Source organism: Aethalodelphis obliquidens, unplaced genomic scaffold (assembly GCF_003676395.1).
Source record: "Aethalodelphis obliquidens isolate GAN/ISIS:26980383/991018 unplaced genomic scaffold, ASM367639v1 scaffold2, whole genome shotgun sequence".
In the NCBI taxonomy this organism is placed as follows: Eukaryota; Metazoa; Chordata; class Mammalia; order Artiodactyla; family Delphinidae; genus Aethalodelphis; species Aethalodelphis obliquidens.
In genome coordinates this window covers 8,225,307-8,246,072 of record NW_020837946.1, presented here as the reverse complement: position 1 = coordinate 8,246,072, position 20,766 = coordinate 8,225,307, and the positions used below count along the sequence as shown (strand labels likewise).

The 20,766-nt window shown below is 52.8% G+C and overlaps 1 protein-coding gene across 6 annotated transcripts in view; it reads left to right on the top strand.

The window, feature by feature from the left end:
* ARMC9 (armadillo repeat containing 9) overlaps positions 1–17,822 on the top strand; it is a 138,676-nt gene extending 120,854 nt beyond the window's left edge. For 3 of the 6 annotated variants that reach the window (XM_027118646.1, XM_027118627.1, XM_027118635.1), the window contains 4 exons: positions 1,171–1,304; positions 7,491–7,620; positions 13,936–14,108; positions 17,327–17,822. In XM_027118646.1, coding sequence (XP_026974447.1) covers positions 1,171–1,304; positions 7,491–7,620; positions 13,936–14,108; positions 17,327–17,502 — 613 coding nt within the window. In that variant the 3' untranslated portion in view covers positions 17,503–17,822. Of the gene's footprint in view, positions 1–1,170; positions 1,305–7,490; positions 7,621–13,935; positions 14,109–14,203; positions 16,195–17,326 lie in introns of those variants that run through there. The other 3 variants (XM_027118657.1, XM_027118663.1, XM_027118668.1) reach the window with 3 other exon arrangements.
* Positions 17,823–20,766: the final 2,944 nt, after the last annotated feature.

The following is a 20,766-nucleotide window of genomic DNA, read 5'->3' as shown; positions in this document are numbered from 1 at the left end:
AAAACCTCACTGCTGTGACTCCTGTCTCCCTTAGGGACCAAATCTAATCAAACGCTGGCCAACCAGGTCCTTCTTAATTGACACCCCCCAACCTCAGCCCTCGAAGCCCCACGTTCCCCAGGACACTGTGTGCCCCCAGCCTGCATTTTGAGCGCGCTAAATCTCTGTAGCAAAGCAGCGCACATATATGCTTTTTTTTTTTTTTTTTTTTTTTCCTTTTGCTCCATGTCCTGCCCTGCCCGTTCATGGCTTGCTACCTCTGCCGGGAAATGTTCCATCTTCGGGCCCCTGACAAACCCCAGCTCAGAGCTCAAGACCGGCTGAGTCTGTCTGTCTGCCTCTCTCTTACACACATGCACACACACACAGAGGCTTTTCTGCCCCGCACGGCAGTTAGGTGTCTGCTTGTCTTTGCTGCTGGAACTGACATTCAAGAACAGCCGTTTCATGGGGCGCAACCCTAGACAGAGGGGGGACAAGCCTGCCGTGCTGGAGCAGGTGGCTGCTAGCTCCTCGTTGAAGGGGAGTGAGTGCTGTGCTGCTCTGCGCACACTGCAGAACCTTCCTGGGGATCTGCCGTGAAGGCTGCCGGGAGATGCCACCCCACATCCTACTTACCTCCCTGTGCTGTGCTTGCCCAGGCCCCCTGTCTCTCGCAGGCGCCCACTGCATGTCTGCTGGGTGAATGAGTCTCCATCGACCCAGGTGCCAGCGGTAGGCACTGCGCACACCATTGATAGTGTTCCAGAGAACAAGCTCTTCCCCAGTCCCGTTCCGGCCTAACTCTTGTTGTCATGGCTGACCTATGTCACGTCTTTTCTGATGGAATTCATCCCTTTGCTAATCTGCTTCATCCTTGGAAGAAAGCCCAGAAGATTGATACTTTAAATTGTTTGGTTGAAATGTCATGCTCCCGTGTCACCCAAAGCCAAAAGATCCAATTGTGTGTTAGAAAAATAATAGCCATGTTTCACTGTAAATTTATAAGAGCTAACAAGAGTGAGGTAAGGGTACTTCCTCTTTCTTAAAGAGATTCAATATCTGCTAATATCAGTTTAACAAAAGACTTTCAGGTACTTCCACTTCCTGCAATTTTGTGATGCTACACAGTAGTGACCAGTCAAATATCTCCTATCTGTATTTATTGCTGTTTTTCTTTTTTTCCTCAAGGCTGGAAGACCATCCCATCTCTCCCCAGATGGCCAAACATGCCAGAAACAGCTGCCTCCCGTCTCTGCCAAATGCCCACCGTCCAGTCTGCAAGGGGGTCATGCCTGGTCCTGAGCCTTGCACTTCCTCCTCATGTAAGCATACTGGCAGCATGTGGGGGGCAGCTTTGGGCCTGGGGGCAGCTCTGGGCCTGGGGGCAGCTCTGGGCCTGGGGGCAGCACTGGGACTGGGGGCAGCTCTGGGCCTGGGGGGCAGCTCTGGGACTGGGGACAGCTCTGGGACTGGGGGCAGCACTGGGCCTGGGGGCAGCTCTGGGCCTGGGGGCAGCACTGGGACTGGGGGGCAGCACTGGGACTGGGGGCAGCACTGGGCCTGGGGGCAGCTCTGAGACTGGGGGGCAGTACTGGGACTGGGGGCAGCTCTGGGACTGGGGGCAGCACTGGGCCTGGGGGCAGCTCTGGGACTGGTGGCAGCTCTGGGCCTGGGGGCAACACTGGGCCTGGGGGCAGCTCTGGGACTGGGGGCAGCACTGGGACTGGGGGCAGCTCTGGGACTGGTGATGCCCGGAATCTTATGAAGCAGCTGCAGTTACAGACCCAGAAAGGCCTTGGCCTCCCACCTGCTCCTGAGAAGCCCTCTGTTCTCAGCCACTGCTCCGTGTCGTAGAGGCCCACAGGCTTGCGACCACACAGCCAGACCTGACCGTGGGCTTTTCCTCTAGACCCCCTTCTCTCAGAGCACTGTGTCCAGTGCTCACATGTGCAAGCTATCTGAGCAACATTTCTGACTGGGGAAGCTGTGTTTAATGTGAGATTTTTAAGTAGGAATCTCAAAACGATGTAGATCTTCGACCAAAACTTTGGTGCCCCGAACTCTGGTGCTGAGGTGGTCAGCCACGTGTTAGAAGGCTGAATTGAGTCGGAAATGTTGGCTAGGAGCAAAAACTACTGTGGGATCCAAACACATTTTGAAGTATCCAGTTGAGTTCATCAGAGACTGATGGGGGATAAATGTAGTTTTTAGATGCCAGAAAAAAATATATGTGCTTTGAATTAGAAATGTACAAAGTTTTTTTTTTTTTTAATTTTCAAGAGGAAATTAAAAAGATATGAACAGATCAGATAAGACTCTAATATCCATTCAAATAGAAAAACAACAGAGGAGCAGGTCAGATTCCAGTATGAGAAACATCTGCGAGCTTTTATAATCTGCTCACAGTTGGATTCAAATGCTTCTCATCCCCAATTCAGAGCAATAGACCTGTCACGGCGCCAGAAGAAAGCCAGGTTATTTGGTTACCCCAGGAGAGGATCTCTTGACTATAAGCAGTGTTAGAGGTTTTGCCAGCTTTGATCATCTGTTATTTTACATGGGTTTTGTTAGAGCTGCAGACATTAATATGCCTTCTCTAAAAGACGACTAGCTCAATAATTTATCCAGAGGTCTCTGCTGCCGGGGTGGAGGTTTTAGGTTGTCTAACAATTTTTGCCAGTTTGACCTAATACCACTGAGTTTAAAATGATTTCAAGTTCTATAGGCCTGGACTTCCAAACAGTTGCATTTAGGCTAAACTTATTTAGCAGTAACATCCTTGTTTGACCCAAATGACCACCAGGGTGACCCTCTGTCTTGCACGGATTATAAGTGTGGTCCTATCTTTTGGAACGATTTCTCATGGTATTATTACCTGTAGGGTGGACGCACTTGAGGCTGTCAGGGTCAGAGGTGGCTGAGGGTCAGCGGGTCATGTAGACGTTCTTGTTAGTTTCAAGCACAACTGCTTTTGGCCCTGGCAGGGTCTGGTTCCTTGCAGGAAAACAATGGGCACCCATCCCTGGGATCGTCAGCCGTTCCCAGTGCCTCTCCCTGCAGAGGCAGCAGCTGCTCACCAGCCCCTCCAGACGGGCCCAGTCACGCTGTCGGGTGCACCCATGAGCCTGCTGTGAACACTGAGGCCGTATTTTTCGGGTCCCATCTTCCACCTGCTCCTGTTCGCTCAGGTCTGGCTGGGAGCCCATCTACTGCCCTCCTGCCTTGGTGGACTCCACTACACTGACCCCCAGTCCGCCCTCACTCCCCCTGCAGACACCAGGCATATTAGTCTCTCCCCACACCCCCAGGCCGTGTCTCCACCTCAGGCCAGCACCCGTAGTTCTCCGTTACAATCCTTTTCCTTGACAAAAGTTCTCCCCTTGGAGAAGCCAAGCGTCCGGGTCATCGGCATCCCGGGGTCATTTAATGAGCGTGGATTCCGTCTCCGGTGTAGATTCTGTGCTTCCTTCCTTTTGCCCAGCTGCAGCCACCCCGGCCCTCGCCTCATCCGTGGACCAGTGCCAGCTCCCCACCCTGTCTCGCCACCGCCATCTCTTCCTCTTCTCAGCCTCCACGTGAGGTTGCGTGCAAACAGGCTTCAGCCAGTGTGCTTGGAATGCTGCCTTGAGACTGGTTCTGAGGCTGCATCTGGGACTGAGTGCCACGGTTGAGGGAAGGAGGGGACAGCGGTGGGCAGCGGGCCGTCCTGACCCTCACCGGCTCCGGTTTCACTCCTTCCCCGACAAGAGCTGATCTGACTTCCTCTTGACCCTACCGTCCTTCCGGTCCTGCCCCCCCAGCCCTTTCTTGCCCGTCTCTTCTGCTCACCTTGTCCCCCCGCATCCCATGCTGGCCTCGCCTGGCCACTCCCCACAGCTCCCCTCACACATGACTTGCTACTGAGTCTGGCTACCCTCATGCTGGGAATTAACACCTTAAGACCCGTGGGAACCCAGCACCGCGGCCCACACGTCGGGTTTGTTCAGGACACCCCGTCACACCTGTGCATTCAGTCAACACTGAAGGCAGGACTCGTGATGAGGAACCTGCGGGATCCTCAAACGGCTTGATCAGTTGAATGCAGGCCCAGAAAGTACATTATTTTTAAGCAAAGGACTCAGCCCCACGGAGCCGAAAGGAAATAGTTCCCAAGAAAAAGAAGCTAAGAATGTGACTTAGAGTGTTGCACGATATTGGCCCGAGGCAAGTTATTCTCATTTCCCCACCAACCAAAACGGGGGTATCAAGATCACATGCCTTGTCAGTGGACCGTGGAGGGACAATGCCAGCCCTGTCTGAAATGGATTAACAGGTGGGAAAGCAGTGGTTGTCCCAGGAAGCCTCAGGTGCACGCACGCACTGCCCTTCTCCTCCCAGGTCCCAGCTCTTTCAGTGGAGCGGGTTTTTTGGGGGGGGGGGTGCCGCGGCGGGTGCTCTGAAAGTCTGCAGTGTGGCCTAAGCAGAGGGAATAGGCAAGGACGGAGGGGTGGCTGCTGCTTGGTGACTGAACCGAGAAGACCTCAGAGGGTCTCCGGAGACCCCAGCTTGGCGCCTCCTCCCTCCTGCCAGAGGGCTTTGCCAGCTGTCTCCCCCCACCAGCGGCCGGGGAAAGGTCCTGATCCTGGAGGGCTGCCTCCCCGTGGGCACCATCTTGTAACACCATTAACTCTCATGGGATTTTCTGTGTGTAGCTCAGCACTCATGGGTGGTTCCACTCAACTATTATTTCATACACCCAAATCTGGTCCCCTGGACTTTATTAAACAGTTAAGTCTCCTACATAGGAACGAGTTCCGTTCTGAGATCACGTTCGTGAGTCCGATTTGTTCATAAATCCAACGAAGCTAGCCTAGGTACCCAGCTAACTAATATGATACTAATAACTAATATAACTAATTATAACTAATATAATCAGCTACATAGTACTGTGCTGTAATAGGTTTATAATACTTTTTGCACAAATAATACATAAAAAACAAACACACAAAATAAAGAAAACATCTTTAATCTTACAGTACGGTATCTTGAAAAGTGCGGTAGTACAGTACAACAGCTGGCATATAAGGGCTGGCATGGAGTGAACAGGCAAGAAGAGTTACTGACTGGAGGAGGGAGAGGAGGTGGGAGATGGTAGAGCTGAAGGGTCGTCAGCTATAGGAGACGGAGGGCAAGCTGCAATTTCACTCACACCTGACATGGATGGCACAGGTTCTGGTTCCTTGCTGGATTCAATTCTGTCTACCCTCTTGAAAAAACGATCCAGTGACGTCTGGGTAGTAGCTCTTTTTTCTCATCATAGATGACCCGGTAGCACCGGATTGCATTCTGAGTGGCTGCTGCAACCATTTGTAGGGGATGCACACACATGGCAATGAACGCCAGAGACGTGAACTAACTTACGTGACTGGACGTGCAAATGCACGTTCACGTCTTTGAAAGTTCACAACTTGAAGGTTTGTATGTAGGGGACTTACTGTAAGACCATTGAGCAGAGAGCACAGACAAGCAGGCCAGTTGTCCATCGAAGAGCAGATCAGAGAAGGCTGAAATTCTAGTTCCAGTCCCAGTTCTGGGTGGAGACTGTCCACTGTGGACTGTAAATAAAGCCACCCATTGGGTTCCATACCAGAAACAGAGTCCTTGTTTGGGTCAAAAGAGAGTTATCTGGAAGTCAAAGCTGCGCCCCCTGGCTATGGATTTGAGGAAACCTGCAGGGAAGATTTTTTTTTAATTGAAGTCTAGTTGATTTACAATGTTGCATTAATTTCTGCTCTACAGCAAAGTGATTTAGTTACACATATATATATACATTCTTTTTTATATTCTTTTCCATTATGGTTTATCACAGGATATTGAATATCGTTCCCTGTGCTATACAATAGGACCTTGTTTACCCATTCTATATATACTAGTTTGCACCTCCCGACCCCAAACTCCCACTCCATCCCGTCCCCACCCCCCGCCCCCTTGGCCACCACAAGTCTGTTCTCTATGTCTGGGAGTCTGCTTCTGTTTCATAGATAAGTTCATTTGTGTCATATTTTAGATTCCACGTATAAGTGAGTATGTGTTTTTGTACCATATAAGTATGGTGTTTGTCTTTCTCTTTCTGACTTACTTCACCTAGTATGATAATCTCTAGGTCCATCCATGCTGCTGCAAATGGCATTATCTCATTCTTTTTTAAGGCTGAGTTGTATTCCATGGTATATATGTACCACGTCTTCTTTATCCATTCATCTGTCAGTGGACATTTAGTGTCTTGGCTATTGTGAATAGTGCTGCTGTGAACATAGGGGCGCGTGTATCTTTTTGAATTATAGTTTTGTCTGGATATACGCCCAGGAGTGGAATTGCTAGTCATATGGCAACTCTATTTGTAGTTTTTCTGAGGAAACTCCATTCGTTTTCCATAGTGGCTGCACCAACTTACGTTCCCACCAACAGTGTAGGAGGGTTGCCTTTTCTCCACACCCTCTCCAGCATTTGTTAGAGACTGACCGGTGTGAAGTGGTATATCATTGTAGTTTTAATTTGCATTTGTCTAATAATTAGCGATGTTTAGCGTCTTTCATGTGCCTGTTGGCCATCTGTACATCTTCTTTGGAGACATGTCTGTTTATGTAGGGAAGACTCTTTATATTTTAGATAAAGCAGAGGCCACGTTGCAAAGGTGCTAGAGGGACTTTTTTTTTTTTTTTTAATGAAAGAGCTGAAAAGAGCTTGGATTAAGGAAGCAGTGAATCCAGACTGTCACAGTGTTGCTCTGATGGTGACACGGACCCCTTTGGCTGTAGAACAAGAAGAGGAGAAGCAGGGCTGGAGAAAGAGGGGTCCATGTCATTTGAAATACAGAACAGGCCCGTCCCCAGACTCTTGGGAGGCATCTGCGGCAGTGTCATCTGGGACTTCTCCCATCACTCCCCGTGATCTTGGGGTGACCTAGGTGGCCTTGTCCTTGCTAGGTGGAATTATGGAGGTTCCTGCCCCTGGGGGAAGACAGGGATTCAGGCCTGAAGGATCCTGGGGCAGCACAGGGCGAAGAGAGCCCCACCTCTGGGGTTGCCAGATTTGGCAAATAAAAATACAGGACACCCAGGTGAACTTGAATTTCAAATAAACACGAAGAGTTTTTCAGGGTGCCTCTGGGCCGCTGTGCATCAGCGCCAAGCAGGGGCCCAGGAGACAATTCTGGCTTTTGTTGGCTTTTCCCTGAGAGGCAGTGGGAGTGTGGGAGGCGACAGGACCGCTGGTCTGTCCTTCTCTGCGCTTCGTGTGCTCCAGCCAGAGCATGCCTGTTGCACCCTCAGGTTATAAGTACATCAAGTGGCCATCTGGAAAGGCCCCGAGCTGCACGAGTAAACAAGTCCCCATCCACAGGCGCCGGGGAGCCGTGAGGGACTGGCCCGGGGTGTGTGCTTTTCTCGACTTCAGGGTGCAGCCCAGCAAAGAGCATCCTCAAAGAGCTTCCAGAGCAGAAGTCAACTGAGCTCTCTCCTCTTCCCCAGCCACCATCGATGCCAAGTCGGGAGAGCGGTTGCCAGCAGGATGTCAGGGAGAGCCTCACCTGCCCCCAGCGGGGGGCCTGAGCCAGCCTAGGGAGGTGCCCTGTGCCCTGGACAGTGGCGAGACCACCAGGTAGGGATGGGGAGGTATCCTGGGGAGGCTCCTCTGAGGCCCAGTGTCTGACGATGGAAGCAAAGGAGCGTTTCGCTGGGCCCTGAAGCGCGGTTCTGAGATCCTCGGGGGACTGTGGTCACCGCGCGTGATAACCTCAGAGCCCAAGGGGAGGGACCTGCCTCAGGAGAGGTATCAGCTGTCAGACCGGAAGGAGAGAAAAACTTACAAACATGCCCAAGAGACTAGTTTTAAGAACTGATAGGTAAACATGTTGGAGAGGGTTTGTGATTAGAAGTAATTTGAGGTCGGTGTCCTATCTTAGCAGTTGGCTTTGGAGGGGAGAAAGATGAACGAGATCAGTAAAATGGTTTGGCTCCAATGTCAGCTTCCTGAAACCGAAACTGGGTCTCCAAGAAGAAAATAAAAGTTCTTTTCTCTCCCTCTTTCCCAACGAGCACAAACTGCTGCTTGACGGGTTACTAGGGGTTCTTTAGAACCTAGAAAGCACTGTTTTTCTTAATCTCTCACAGGCTCCCTCTTTCAGCTCGGAGGAAGCCTGCTCAGGGGGAGGGGCCCGGCTCTGGACTCAGACCCAGCCTGTCTCCCAACCGCCGCCCACCACTTCCTCCTGGTCACAGAACGCCCTGCCGGCTGAGCGAGTCACCATAGACAAGCCAACCTCCTGCACTAAAACACTGGGCTAGAGTCATGGTGAACATGACTACGCCTTGCAGTCTCGGAAGTAGAGGGATCTTGCCACAGTGACTGTCCAGGCCTCCCGCGCCCCACCTTCCCGTAGAACAGGGAAGGACTTCCCTTGCTGTGTCCGCAGGGTCACCCTAACCTCAGTTGTGGTCACGGTCTGGCGGCAGCAGCAGCGGCGCCTCGGGGAGCTGGGTGAGGCAGTGGGAGGGCCCGCATTCCAGGCTCCAGAGAGGCCTGAAGCCACCCACCGCCTGCAGGAGTGGCCAGGGAGTCCGAGATGACCTGCAGAAGCCCTAGCAGAGCCGGCACCCACTGGGGCAGGCAGCGACCCTGCACCTTTCTTTCCTGCTGTGTGGGGATGAGCCGGAAGGACTTTGGAACCTGCACAGGGCAGGGGGGCAGTCCTGGATGTCTCTCCCGGGCCGAGGGCGTAAAAGATGGTGAGCCCGAGGCCCACTGTGGTCACGTGCTCCGTGACTGTCTCCCGCGCTCCTCAAAGACAGAGGCCGTGAGCAGGGTGTTTGTCCCTGTGTTCCCACACCTGGCCCAGGGCAGGAGCTCAAAACAGGCGATGGATGGATCCTCAGGAGAAAGGAAGAGAGAGTGGCTCTCTCTCTGGCTTGACAACTCCTCTCTCTCTGTCTGTAGGGGGGAGGGCAGCCCCTGGCGCTGGAGGAAGATGAGTCGGCTGGGTGGGCCCTCGTTTGCGGCAGAAGGAAGGCCCTGGAGCTCTGGGCGTGGGTCATTGGTAGACGGAATGATAGCCCTAGCCCTCGTTGCTTAGCCCCAACTTTGAGGTGGTGTAAAGATGATTGCAGCCTCGTGGCTTCCAGCAGCTGGTCTTGCTGTGCAATTGCCTTCCTAGAAAAGCCAGGAGTAAAAATGTTCGGACCCCACCATCGCACACCTCCCCACAGCCAAGTTCTCCTTTTCTTTTTTCTATCCGCTTAGCTTTGAGTAACTGTTAACCAGGCTATGAAAATGCATTTTTCTAAAAAAAGCATTTATCCCAAGAAGAGCCAAGGCCCTCTCCCGGGAAATCTGTCGGTCCAGACCTGGAGGGCCTGACCTGCACCTTGGAACGTGCAGCGTTGCTTTCCAGCCGTCACCTCCGGGAAGGTGAGGGGCCTTGCTGCCCAGACTGTCCCGTGGCCTTGCCAACCCATCGGCCGCCAGCCATCTTCGGATTATGACTCAGCAACATTCCAAACACAAGTAGAGATTAAATATCTCCAGAAGCCTTTTATTGCTACTCCCTTCCAACACAATGTTCCTATTGATAAGGGAGATAATATAAGCAGGCCAGTCTTCTTTAATAAGTAATCGCCTACCTTTCAGGCTGCCTCCCAATTTACCAATATATTGAAGTTTACCTCTTACTAGGACCCAGCACCATGTGTTCCTGCGGCAGATTACGTTTTTCTAAATCGTAGGCACCTGCCATCCATGTGCTTTTTCTGCTCTGCCCTCATCCGGCCCCATCTCCTGCCAGACCGTCGCCCGTTCCTGGCTCTGGCTCCTAGCTGCCCAGACTGCTGAGCTCAACATTCTGGGGCATTAGGGGGCTAGGGGCCACTCAGAGGCCAAGCTGACCCTTACCGCCAGACGCCCATCCCCGCCTCCTACAGAGTCCTTTCCAGGGGGTCCTGATGCCATCATCCCTGCAGAGTTCAGTGACAGTGGCCAGCGCCCTCAGTCCACACCACCGCTTCCTGCAGCCCCCCAGGTGGTTTGGGGAACCTCATGGGATGGGGGGCACCTGCCAAGCCGAAGGGCGGCCCCCCCGGTGTCTGCCAAAGGCCACTTTCTCCAATGCCAACGGGGGGAGCCAGCCGAGGGAGCCTCTGCCTGAGGGTGCTCTTCCCCCAGCAGCAACGCTGCCCTGGCCAAAGGTCACGTCCCATGGCAGAGAGGAGGCTGCCTTTTAAGGTGTATTAGTTAGGATTCTCCAGAGAAAGAGAACCAACAGGAAGTGTGTCTATACAGAGATTTCTTTTAAGGAACCGGCTCCCATAGTAGCAGAGGCCTGACAAATCCAAAATCCAAAAGTGATCAGATGAGACCCACCCACATTCTGGAGGGCAGTCTGCTTTACCCAAAGGCCACTTATGAGGAGTTCCCTGGCGGTCCAGTGGTTAGGACTCCGCATTCTCACTGCCAAGGGCTCGGGTTCAATCCGTGGTCGGGAAACTAAGATCCCACAAGCCGCACAGCACGGCCAAAAAAAAAGTCCACCTATTGAAATGTTCATCTCATCCAAAAAACACTTGCACAGAAATATCCAGACAATATTTGATCAAATACCTGGGTGCCATGGCCCAGCAATGTTGACCCATAAAATTAACCTGCACGTAAGGGTGTTCACACGCATTGCCAACTTGCTCTCCAAAAAGGATGGGACCCTTTCCTGGTTGCCCTGGGTTGGGAGGTCAGAGATTCCCAGCCCTGCTGCCCAGACTTTTTTCTCCCTTCACTTCTTGCCAACTCATCTCGGCTGCCTCTGACCCTGCAACTTGACCTTGCTGCCCACTGGCTCTAAGGCCCCACGGGGTGAAGTGGGCCAGCCGTCCTGGGCCTGCACGTCTAGCTCCTCCAAATCTGGCCACCCTGTTCCATGACCGTGTGATGGGACATCCCCAGGTAACCCAGGGCTGACCCTGTGCCGTTACCATTGCTGGGAATAGACCCAGTGCTCACCTGAGTAGTTTTTACTAGTGTCTCTCAAGTATTCCTTCTTAAAGTGTAATGGGGCTACATTTAAAGATGGTCAAGATTTTTATGTTCTGTATATTTTACTGCAATAACAATGATAAAAAATATCAAAATTAGGGAGTTCCCTGGTGGTCTGGGATTCCGGGCTTTCACTGACATGGCCCGGGTTCAATCCCTGGTCAGGGAACTGAGATCCCACAAGCCACAGGCCAAAAAAAGAAAAAAAAAAAAAATCTGTATATCAAAATTAGAACAGCAAAATAGGAGAAAACATCTGAACTAAATAATATGAAAGGAAAACCACCTCATTAGCCCGTATAAGAAGCTTCTTTGTATGTGGAAGAAGTGTCAGCAGTGCATGCCTGCTTTCACACAATTGCAGTCAGACTTACATGCTACTCTGTATTGCTCTGTTTTCAGCCTTATTCCATTCTCTCTCATACGCCTGAGTAGCCCCCATCTTCATTATTTTTAATGATTGTGTGCTCTTTCATCTGATCTATATACCGGACTTTATGACGCCTTTGCCCTAAGGTTTTGCTTTTCTTTCATTCACTGGTAATGCATGTGGTGCTCAGAAACCGTGCTGGACACTGGGGCTCAAAGGTCAACTAGACCAAATTGCTGCTCTTAGGGAGTTCACCTGGAGGGACAATATTATGAGTGACATAAAAATAAATTTTGCTTTTTGAAGAAAAAAAATTAAAATTTAAAAAAACGTAATAGGGCTAAATCTCCTCTATCCTTTTCAACCTGGTATGAAAGATTTCTTGTCTAAAGTATGGGCGGTTTTTATGCCAGCCTCTTTTTTTTTGCTTTATTGGAATATAGTTGATTTACAATGTTGTATTAGTTCCTGCTGTACAGCAAAGTGAATCAGTTATACGTATACATATATCCACTCCTTTTTAGATTCTTTTCCCATAGAGGCCATTACAGAGTACTGAGTAGAGTCCCCTGTGCTCTACAGTAGGTCCTTATTAGTTATCTATTTTATATATAGTGGTGTATGCCGGTCTTTTCCTAAATTTGAATTTGGAGACTTTTCAGATATTTAAGTTTTATTTTTCTGATTATTAAAGTAATAGATTCTCAATATAAAAAAAAAAAAGGAGGCATATAGAAATGAATCCAAAAATTATGCAGTTTCCTCCCAAGTCTCACTCCCCAGAGCCGTAACCCCCATTTAGGGGGCACTTTACCACAGCTGGGCCCGGAGCACAGCCACCCTACCTTCAGAGCTGTCCTATAGAAAACATTTTACAGGTGAGGAAACTGAGGCTCCCAAAACGTCAGCAGACTTGCTCACTCTCGTCACCAGCTAGAGAGCAGCACAGCGGGACTGAGAGTCCAGGTCCTTCCAGTGAGCGCACCCTCTGGGCCCCCCACCCTCCTTCCCGGCCACTGGATCCCGCACTTCCCACAGACCTCAGTTTCAACCCCCAGCACACACCACACACGCACACGCACATGCACACACACATACTCCTCACTGCCCACTGGGAAGCCCTGCAGCCGGTCAGCATCTCCCTGTCCCAGGGGATGCAATGGGGGGACCCCCTCACTCGCCAAGCTCACAGTACCTGCCGTGCGCCCACTGTGTGCAGCCCGCAGATGGAGACACCCACTTATTGAAGGGAAGCTGGACTATAGGAGTACCTGCTGCCTGCCGGGAGCGGAGCTGGCGCTGACATCAGCTCATTCAATGGTGACAACAACCCTGGGTGACAACCCGGGACTCCAGTCTTCAGAGTTATTGTCCGGAAAATGGGCGCATAGATAGCAAAGGCCCCAGAAGTCGAGGTGGGAAGAAGAATTGAGCATGTATATAGCTCAATGACAGCCAGAGAGCAAAGGGCTGGGCCGGGAAGTCACATCACCAACCCCAGCTGCGGTGGCTGCAGGTGCCGGAGGAAAGCTGGCTCCTGTCTCTGTGAAGCTGGTCCATTGGGATGGGGTCCTGAGGGCGTCTGCAGGATGGCTGGCTATAAGATCCCACTGGGTTCAGAGCTTGGCCTTACTAACTGCTTGTTATGTGTGTGACCTTGGGAAAGTTTATGAACTTAGAGCCTCAGTTTTAACGTCTGAAAAATGGGGTAGTAATGCCTGCCTCACAGGATTGTTTGGGGGCTAAAAGTCACCTTCTCACTGAGGCCTTCTCGGGCTACCCCATCTAAAATCACTTTCCAATTGCTATGATAAATTAGCACACATTTAGTTACCTGAACAAACACAAATTTATTATCTTACAGTTCCCTAGGTTAGAAGTCCTACACAGGTCTCAGTGGGCTGGAATCAAGGTGTCCACTGGACAGGTTACATTCCGGAGGTCTAGGGAAGAATCTCTTTTCTGTCTTTTCTGGCTTCTAGAGGCCTCATGCCCTCCTTGGCTCGTGGCCCCTTCCACTATCCTTCAAGCCAGCAGCGTGGCGTCTCTGTGCCTTTTTTCCGTGGCCATACCTGTTCCTCTGACTCTCTTCTTCTGTCTCTCTCCCACTCTTAAGGACCCTTGTGATTACCTTGGGCCCACCCCAGTAATCTAGGATAATCTCACACCTGCAGCCTTAATTCCCTTTTGTCATGTAAGGTCCCAGGGAGTAGGACATGGACCTAACTGGGTACCATTACTCTGCCAGCCACAGCTTTCCTCGCCATTGGATCTCACAATTTAATACTCTCCCAAGTTCCCTATTCCCTTCCTTGCTTCCTCTCCTCCTTAGCATTGATTCCTCTTTCATCGTCTCCCTCCTGCCCTAAAACGTGAGCTCCATGGGACAGGGACTTATGGCTCTGGGTGCCCTGCTCTCCCTCACCCCCACCACGTGCCCAGGACAGTGCATGCCTGGCATCTATTAGTGCTTGGAAAGGGGGATCCTTCCTTCCTCCTGTGACTTCAGATTGCACATTTTGTTCCAGGGAGTTTACACCAGGCTTCGCCTACAAGCCCCGGGCCCCCTGCAGCCCGGAGATCCTGGACCTGAACCCACCCAAGGCCAAGGCATCGGCTCTGGCCCCTCATTTCTCCTCGTGTGGCCCACAGCAGGCCAGCCGCCCCGGCTCCACGGCGTCCGCCACAAGGAGCCTGCAAAGTAAGTTAGCCTGCAGGGAAGGGCGCTGGCCTTCTGCATCTGACTGGTGCCCCTTCCGTGCCCACCGGACCAAGGCCCGCTTCCCCTCCCCGCAGGACCAGGGCCCTAGCCGGTCGCTTCCTCTGCCCCAGGGACCGGTTCTTCACTCATCTTTCTGTTTATGAAATTGCCCTTGGCCTCAGCGGCTCATACACAGACAGGTGGAATGACACCTTCCAGGCAGTGCCACTCGGAGACAAGATCCCCCTGCGTGGGGCTTGCAGGTCAACCCTGAAATCCGAACCGGCCTTCTGGTGGGAAGCAGCCAGCAGCAGCTCAGGGCGGCCTCGAAATCAGACAGAAGCAGGTGCTTCCTCGCAGGCTGGGCGGAGGGGTCGCCCGAGGGACCGAGTGGGGTGTCCAAGGGCCCCCCTCTGTCCCTGGGGTCCCCCTCCCGCCCTTTTACTAGCGGTAAAGACCGCTTCTCTGTCCCCTGCCCGTCGGCTACTTGACCACACCCCTCCACTCCCCAGCTGAGCCCGTAACTTTCTAAAGGGTTTACTAAAAATAAGGGAAAACAAAAGAGAAACCGAACAAAAGAACGTCCAGCGGCACAGAATCAGTCACTCTCAGGATGTATGCAGGCCTGCGGCCGGCCCCTTCCCTTCCTGGCGCGGCCCTGGGCGCTCTGGCCAGCCGGGGAGCCGTTGGGCTGGGAGCGTGTAAATGGGCCGAGGCTGGGAAGCCCGCGGGGCCCTCCCCCTTCTTGCAGCGCCCCTCTGCTGGGAAACACACGCGGGGCCCCAGCCCGGCCTCCCCACCGCGGTGCTTCCGCACACAGGTCCGGAGGAAATGCCGGCGAGTACGGGGGGGCGGGGTGGGGGGCGGCCAGGAGAGGGGCAGGCAGGCCGCCCATCCCTGCCCGGCCTCCGGGCTGCAGCAGGCCGGGCGCCCCTGCTCTCGTAACCACGGTGGCAGCACCCGGCCGCGGACGGGCTGGCTGGCGCATGGGGTGGGTAGCAGCAGATACGCGTCCCACGGCCTCAACAGACACAGGCGCGCGGCCGGCGGAGCTCACTGAGTCCCCGCACCGGGCAGCCTGCTTCCTGTAAGGAACGAGCGTGGCCGCCCGACTCAGGCCCTGGCCGCAGAGCAGGTGACCCGGGAGGGAAGGTTCTCCTGTTGAAAGGAGGGCTTGTGTGGGACAGACGGGGCTCTGTGCTGAGACCGGCCTGGCGCTGGCAGCTTGCCTAGATTTTCTTCTCCAGGCGGCCAGTCTTCCAGGAAGTGAGGCTGGGTTCTTCCCCGGTGTCACCATCCCGTTGCCCAGTGACCAGCCAACTTCCTGCCCTCAGCCAGCCAGCAGCTGCAGGTGACAGATGTGAAGAGACAGTTGTCAGTGAGCCGCCAGGTGGCTTCAGGGGCTGAGGGGGACAGCCCTCCAGGCATCCAGGACCAGGCCCACCACAGCCCATGCCCCAGGGTCCTGCCACCGCCCTTCCTGCCCGCCCTCCCCCTGGCACCCAGCTGGGGGGGCAGCACAGCCAAATCCATGAGCCTGTCCATCTCGTCCATCTCGGGAGCTTCTGCGGAGGAGCCGGAGCCAGACATCTCGGCCGGAGACAGGACCCTGGCCTCGGCGGAAACTGGCCCCCCTCACCCAGACCGAGTATGAGGAAACAGAAGGGACTGAGAGTAACAGAAACTCATTCTCAAGCCCGCTGCCTGAGCAGCAGACTTCGTATTTTCTTCCTCTTTTAAAATCTGGTAAGAATGTGGTGTGTTCCCCTCTCTGGCTGGGAATATGGCTATTCCAAGGCAGCCCCGTGCTTCTGCACGTGTGTTTTAAGGACTCAGAGCGCTGACCAGTTTAAAGCCATTTCCCTCCCTCCATTAAGACCATAAGCACAAATAGTGCCGCAGGCAGTGTGACTGTCCCCCGCTGGTGGAGGCCTGTACTCGCTTCTTGCCGAGGGTGCCCTCAGGGCCCACGTCTGAGGACCGAGGAAGAAACTTCACTGCAGAGCCAGGAATATTACTCAAGCTAGTCGCAGGGTCTGCCCTCTCCGAAAACACAAATATTGAAATAAAATTATCAGTATTTAGATGGTACGTGTGTGTGTGTGTGTGTGAATAAAATCACATGCTGCCCCCCAGGCAGTCCGTCTGCCCTGGCCATGCCCATTAGTGGAGACATTACTGTGGTCCCACTGGACATAAATAAAGGATAAGCACTGTGTTTTTCAACGGCCTTCTGACTCCTCAGGAGAGCGGGCAGAGAGGTAAACGGGAGAATGTTGGAGCAGGCAAGAGGCCAGGTTGCCCCTGTGATGACTGTAAACACATCATGGGCCGGGACCCTGGGTTAATCTCGCAAGGTCTTGGCAGTGGTGCCAGGCTGGGCACATTAGAACTCTGTGGTCGTGTCACTGGCCCATCTTGATTCTCTGGAAATGCATGAGCCCCTCTCTGTTCCTGGGGAAGGAGGCTGTGTGGAACACTGCCCTGCCTTCTTGGGAATGTCAGCCTCTAGGTCCTCTGAACTCCTGGCTTGACCTCTGAAGGAATAAAGAGAAAACACGAACACTTCTCTCAGTGTTGTTGATACGGACAAACAGGAGGAGGAGAGACTGGGTCCCTGAAATGGAAGCGCTCCGCGGTGAAACGTTGAAAAGGCAGAGAGTGTTTGCTGATGAACAGCAGAGGAGCATCATGGAAAAATCTCTCCCATTCTCTCCAGCACTGTCCACTCCCTTCAGATTCCTCAGATGCCACCAACTGGCACAGCCGTGCCCTGCCTTGGCGTGGGAGAAGCCCTATCTCCAGAATCCAGAGGGAGTGGGCGGCTCATCTGTTACCACCCATAGCCTCCCTGATGCAAGGGGAACTTCTCTTTCTCCTCAAGCCTGCGGATGAGCTCAAGTGTGATTTGTAAATGTCTGGCCATTTGGGATAAAAAAACAATGTGGGCAAACTACACTGAGGTCACCAGCAGTGGTCTGGGCGGTTCCCTGGGGACTAAACATGGCCTCGGCCTCTGGGAGGGCCCTCTTGCAGACACACACTTCCACATCCCAAGGCTGATGGCACAAAAGAGACTTTGTAAAATACCAATGATTTATGCGTAAATATTCTAGCTCTCTGCTGCCCTAATGGGAGGTGGATATAAACACTGTCTACGGGGTGGGGTGCAGGGGGGAAATCAAATATACAAAACCGAAACCAGAACGTTTTCACAGGTCATCTGGAAACCAAATCATGCAGCTCTGAGGATTTGCCCATGAAACCTACTCAGGGAAGACGTGGAGAGGAGTCCATGGAACTTTGGAGAAATGGGCCTTCAGGAAGAGTCCTTCTGCCCCTGAAAGCTGATCCCAGCTCCCTGGTTACTGGCCCCTTAATTTCTCCTGAGTAGGACTTGATCTCATTTGCTTCATTCACAACAAGTGTAAAAGTCCAGCAACAGCTTAAATTATGACCCTTGGTGGGAATATAATAGGCAGGTAGAGGTTTGAGATCTAGTCAGATACCAGGGCTCACGCGGTAGGCTGGAAAGTATTTGGCCCAAATCAAAGGAGCTAAAAAAAAAAAAAGCACAAGTAAATAAGATTAACACAAAAAAATCCATGACAAAGTATCAAACTTATAATAAAAACAGAATCTGGGGCTTCCCTGTTGGCACAGTAGTTAAGAATCTGTCTGCCAATTTAAGGGACAGGAGTTTGAGCCCTGGTCCAGGAAGAGCCCACATGCCGTGGAGCAACGAAGCCCGTGCGCCACAACTACTGAGCCTGCGCTCTAGAGCCCACAAGCCACAACAACTGAGCCCACGTGCCATAACTACTGAAACCTGCGTGCCTAGAGCCCGCGCACAGCTACGAAGAGAAGCCCCCACTCACCGCAACTAGAGAAAGCCCACGCACAGCACTGAAGATCCAACACAGCCAAAAATAAATAAATTTATTTAAAAAAAACAAACAGGATCTGACCACATGCTTCTGTGGCCCTACCTTGCTTGCAGAACCTTAATCCCGGCCCCGATTCCGATAAAGCTTTATTTACAAAAATAGGCAGCCAGCCCACGAGCCATAGTTTGCTGAATTGCATTAAAATACCATGTATCTTGAATCCGAGGGCACCGCTTACATTTTGTGTGCGAGGTGGATGCCTCACTGGCCTCGCCTGGGATCTGGGGAGATCCTCCTGGGGCCTCCCAGGGTGTTAATAGTACGGCCTCGTGGCCGAGGGACTGGGCCTGCCTGCCTGACCATCTTCAGCTCTCCAGACCCTGTGGGGAGTTGTTCTAAGGAGTGATGCAGTTCACTTTTGCACATAACAAACTACCCCAAAACTTAATGGCATAAAACAACAATTTATTAGCTTCACAACTGTGTGGATCAGCAATGGAGGCTGGACCCAGAGGGGCAGCTCTCTCGGGCTTGGATGGACCCAGCTGATCAGAGGGCAGTCAAGGGCCTCACTCATGTCTGGCAGTTGGCTGCGGGCTGGGTCCTGGGTTTATCCTCCAGCAAGTTAGCTCAGGCTCGTTCACATGGTGGTCTCAGGGCAACAATTGCAGCGAGAGAGCTCAAACCCACGTGCTGTTCAGGTTTCTACCTGCATCACATTTGCTGCTCTCCCATTGGCCAACACAGATTACATGGCCAAGGCCAAGTCTGTGCAAGAGGGACCGACAAGGACCCAGAAACAAACCCGACAGGTCTGCGACAATCTACCATAGAGAGGGTGTTCAGAACTTACCTCACGCCTCAGAACCAAATCTTTCAGGATGGTTTTTCTACCGTGGCATAAACTTCCCATTTTAATTCAGTTCAACAAACGTATCCTGTGGGGCTGCTCTGCACTGGGTTGCGGAGTGTTGTGATTTTGTTAAATTAACGTTGCTTAGGTGGAGCCCCGGTGAAGGGAAAGTGCAACAGAGAAGTACCTCCGGGGGAGGTACACGGCTCTCCTGGGGTCGGGGACGGGACACACGGGGAGGTCCTGGGAGGTGGGGGAGACTATATATCACTAGGCCCTTGGGGAAGTCCTATCGGGAACTTACTCTTACCTCTGAGCTGCAGGCTGTTCCTGGGCCACGCACTAGCGAGAGGGCTGGGGTCAGTTCAAAGCCTCTGCGGCCTCACTGAGCCACACGGCAGATGCTGCAGCAACATCGCAGAGTAGCTTGGCTAAACTCGCAGCAGGAGACAAGCTTCCACTGGCCTGTGAGTTGCTATCCATCTTCTAGGAAGAAGTCCTGGCCTTTGCAGACAGCCACAGTTCAGGGCAGGGCGCCAGCACCAGACTGAAGTGATGGGCAGATTTCTAGGAGGAGCTTGTAGAATTCGCAGAAAGTCAGGCCTAGAGAGACCTACACAGAGTCGCCTCTTTAAGGTGTCAGTTGAAGCCTGGGAATGGATGGGATCTCAGAGGAGGGAACTGGAGAAATAAGAAAACTAGGGCAGAACCAGGGGTGAGAGAAAGAAGAGTGGCTGGTGCAGGAGACAGTCTCCAGGGAGGAACCAGGCTGGGAGCACATGCTCCAGAACCCGGGGAGGAAAGCAGTGCGTGGAAGGTGCTCACCACAGTCAGAGCTGGAGGAGGGCTGGGCTGCCTGAGGAAAGCAGTGCGTGGAAGGTGCTCACCACAGTCAGAGCTGGAGGAGGGCTGGGCTGCCTGAGGACACCTTCCAGAGAGCGGTGCTGGGCCAGAGGTCAGCCTGGCCCCGGGAAAAAGCTGAGCCAACGAGTTGGATGCTAGAGGCTTTGAGGTCAGTGGGGTCACCTGGAGAAGGACGAGGGGCCAAGGTGATGGCGTGAGCTCTAAGAGGGGCAGCTGGAGCACAGGCCACGGAGCAGTGATCTTGAGGAGTGCTGGGTCCAGGCCCTGGGCCAGGTCCCACCTGGGCAGGAGGCAGTGGTGTCCTGTGGTCAGTTTGTGCCCACTCACTAAATGTTCAGGATTTCTATGAGCTGGTGTTAGCACAGTCATTTTCAAAGCTTAAATTTTATAAACTTAAAATTAAATAATTTCTATTAAAAACAAAAGTAATAAATACTCAAAACTCATCCCTTCCTAGTTTTACTGTTTATATTGTCTACATCCTGGAGGATACATACACCTGTTGTATTTGTAGGAGAGAGGTACACTATAATACCGCCTACTATGCACCCCTTCACAAGTCTGGGTTCAGTGACATCACTTTGGTAGCTTGAAACTGGCTGTGATGGGGACACTTACACCACAGAAAGCGACAAACGCTACAAACCAGGCTTCCTCCGGCCCCCCAGCAGCAGAGCCGGTTGTTAAGGCGTGTGCAAGGTGCAGCCTGGGGCAGAAGGTTGGGTGGGTCAGGGGCAAGTTGGAAGGATCAGGGCAGTGTGTGCACCCTAGAACGGCAAGGGGGACATGTGGCGGGGACAGGTGGTGGCTACACCACTTCACTTCCAGACCTTTGCCCTGCAGGAGCTGACATGGAGCCTTGCTCCTGGGTCACGTGATAACTGAGGGTGATATCTGGTCACTGGGGGTGCCCTTGAACACTTTCCCTCTTGACACACTGCTGCTGATTGCACTTGCGTTATCTCTGTGCCACCTAGAAACACAGCCACCATGTGTGCTTAGGGGTACGGCACTGCTGCTGCCTCCCAGTCACGGTGGCGGGCCACCCTCCCAG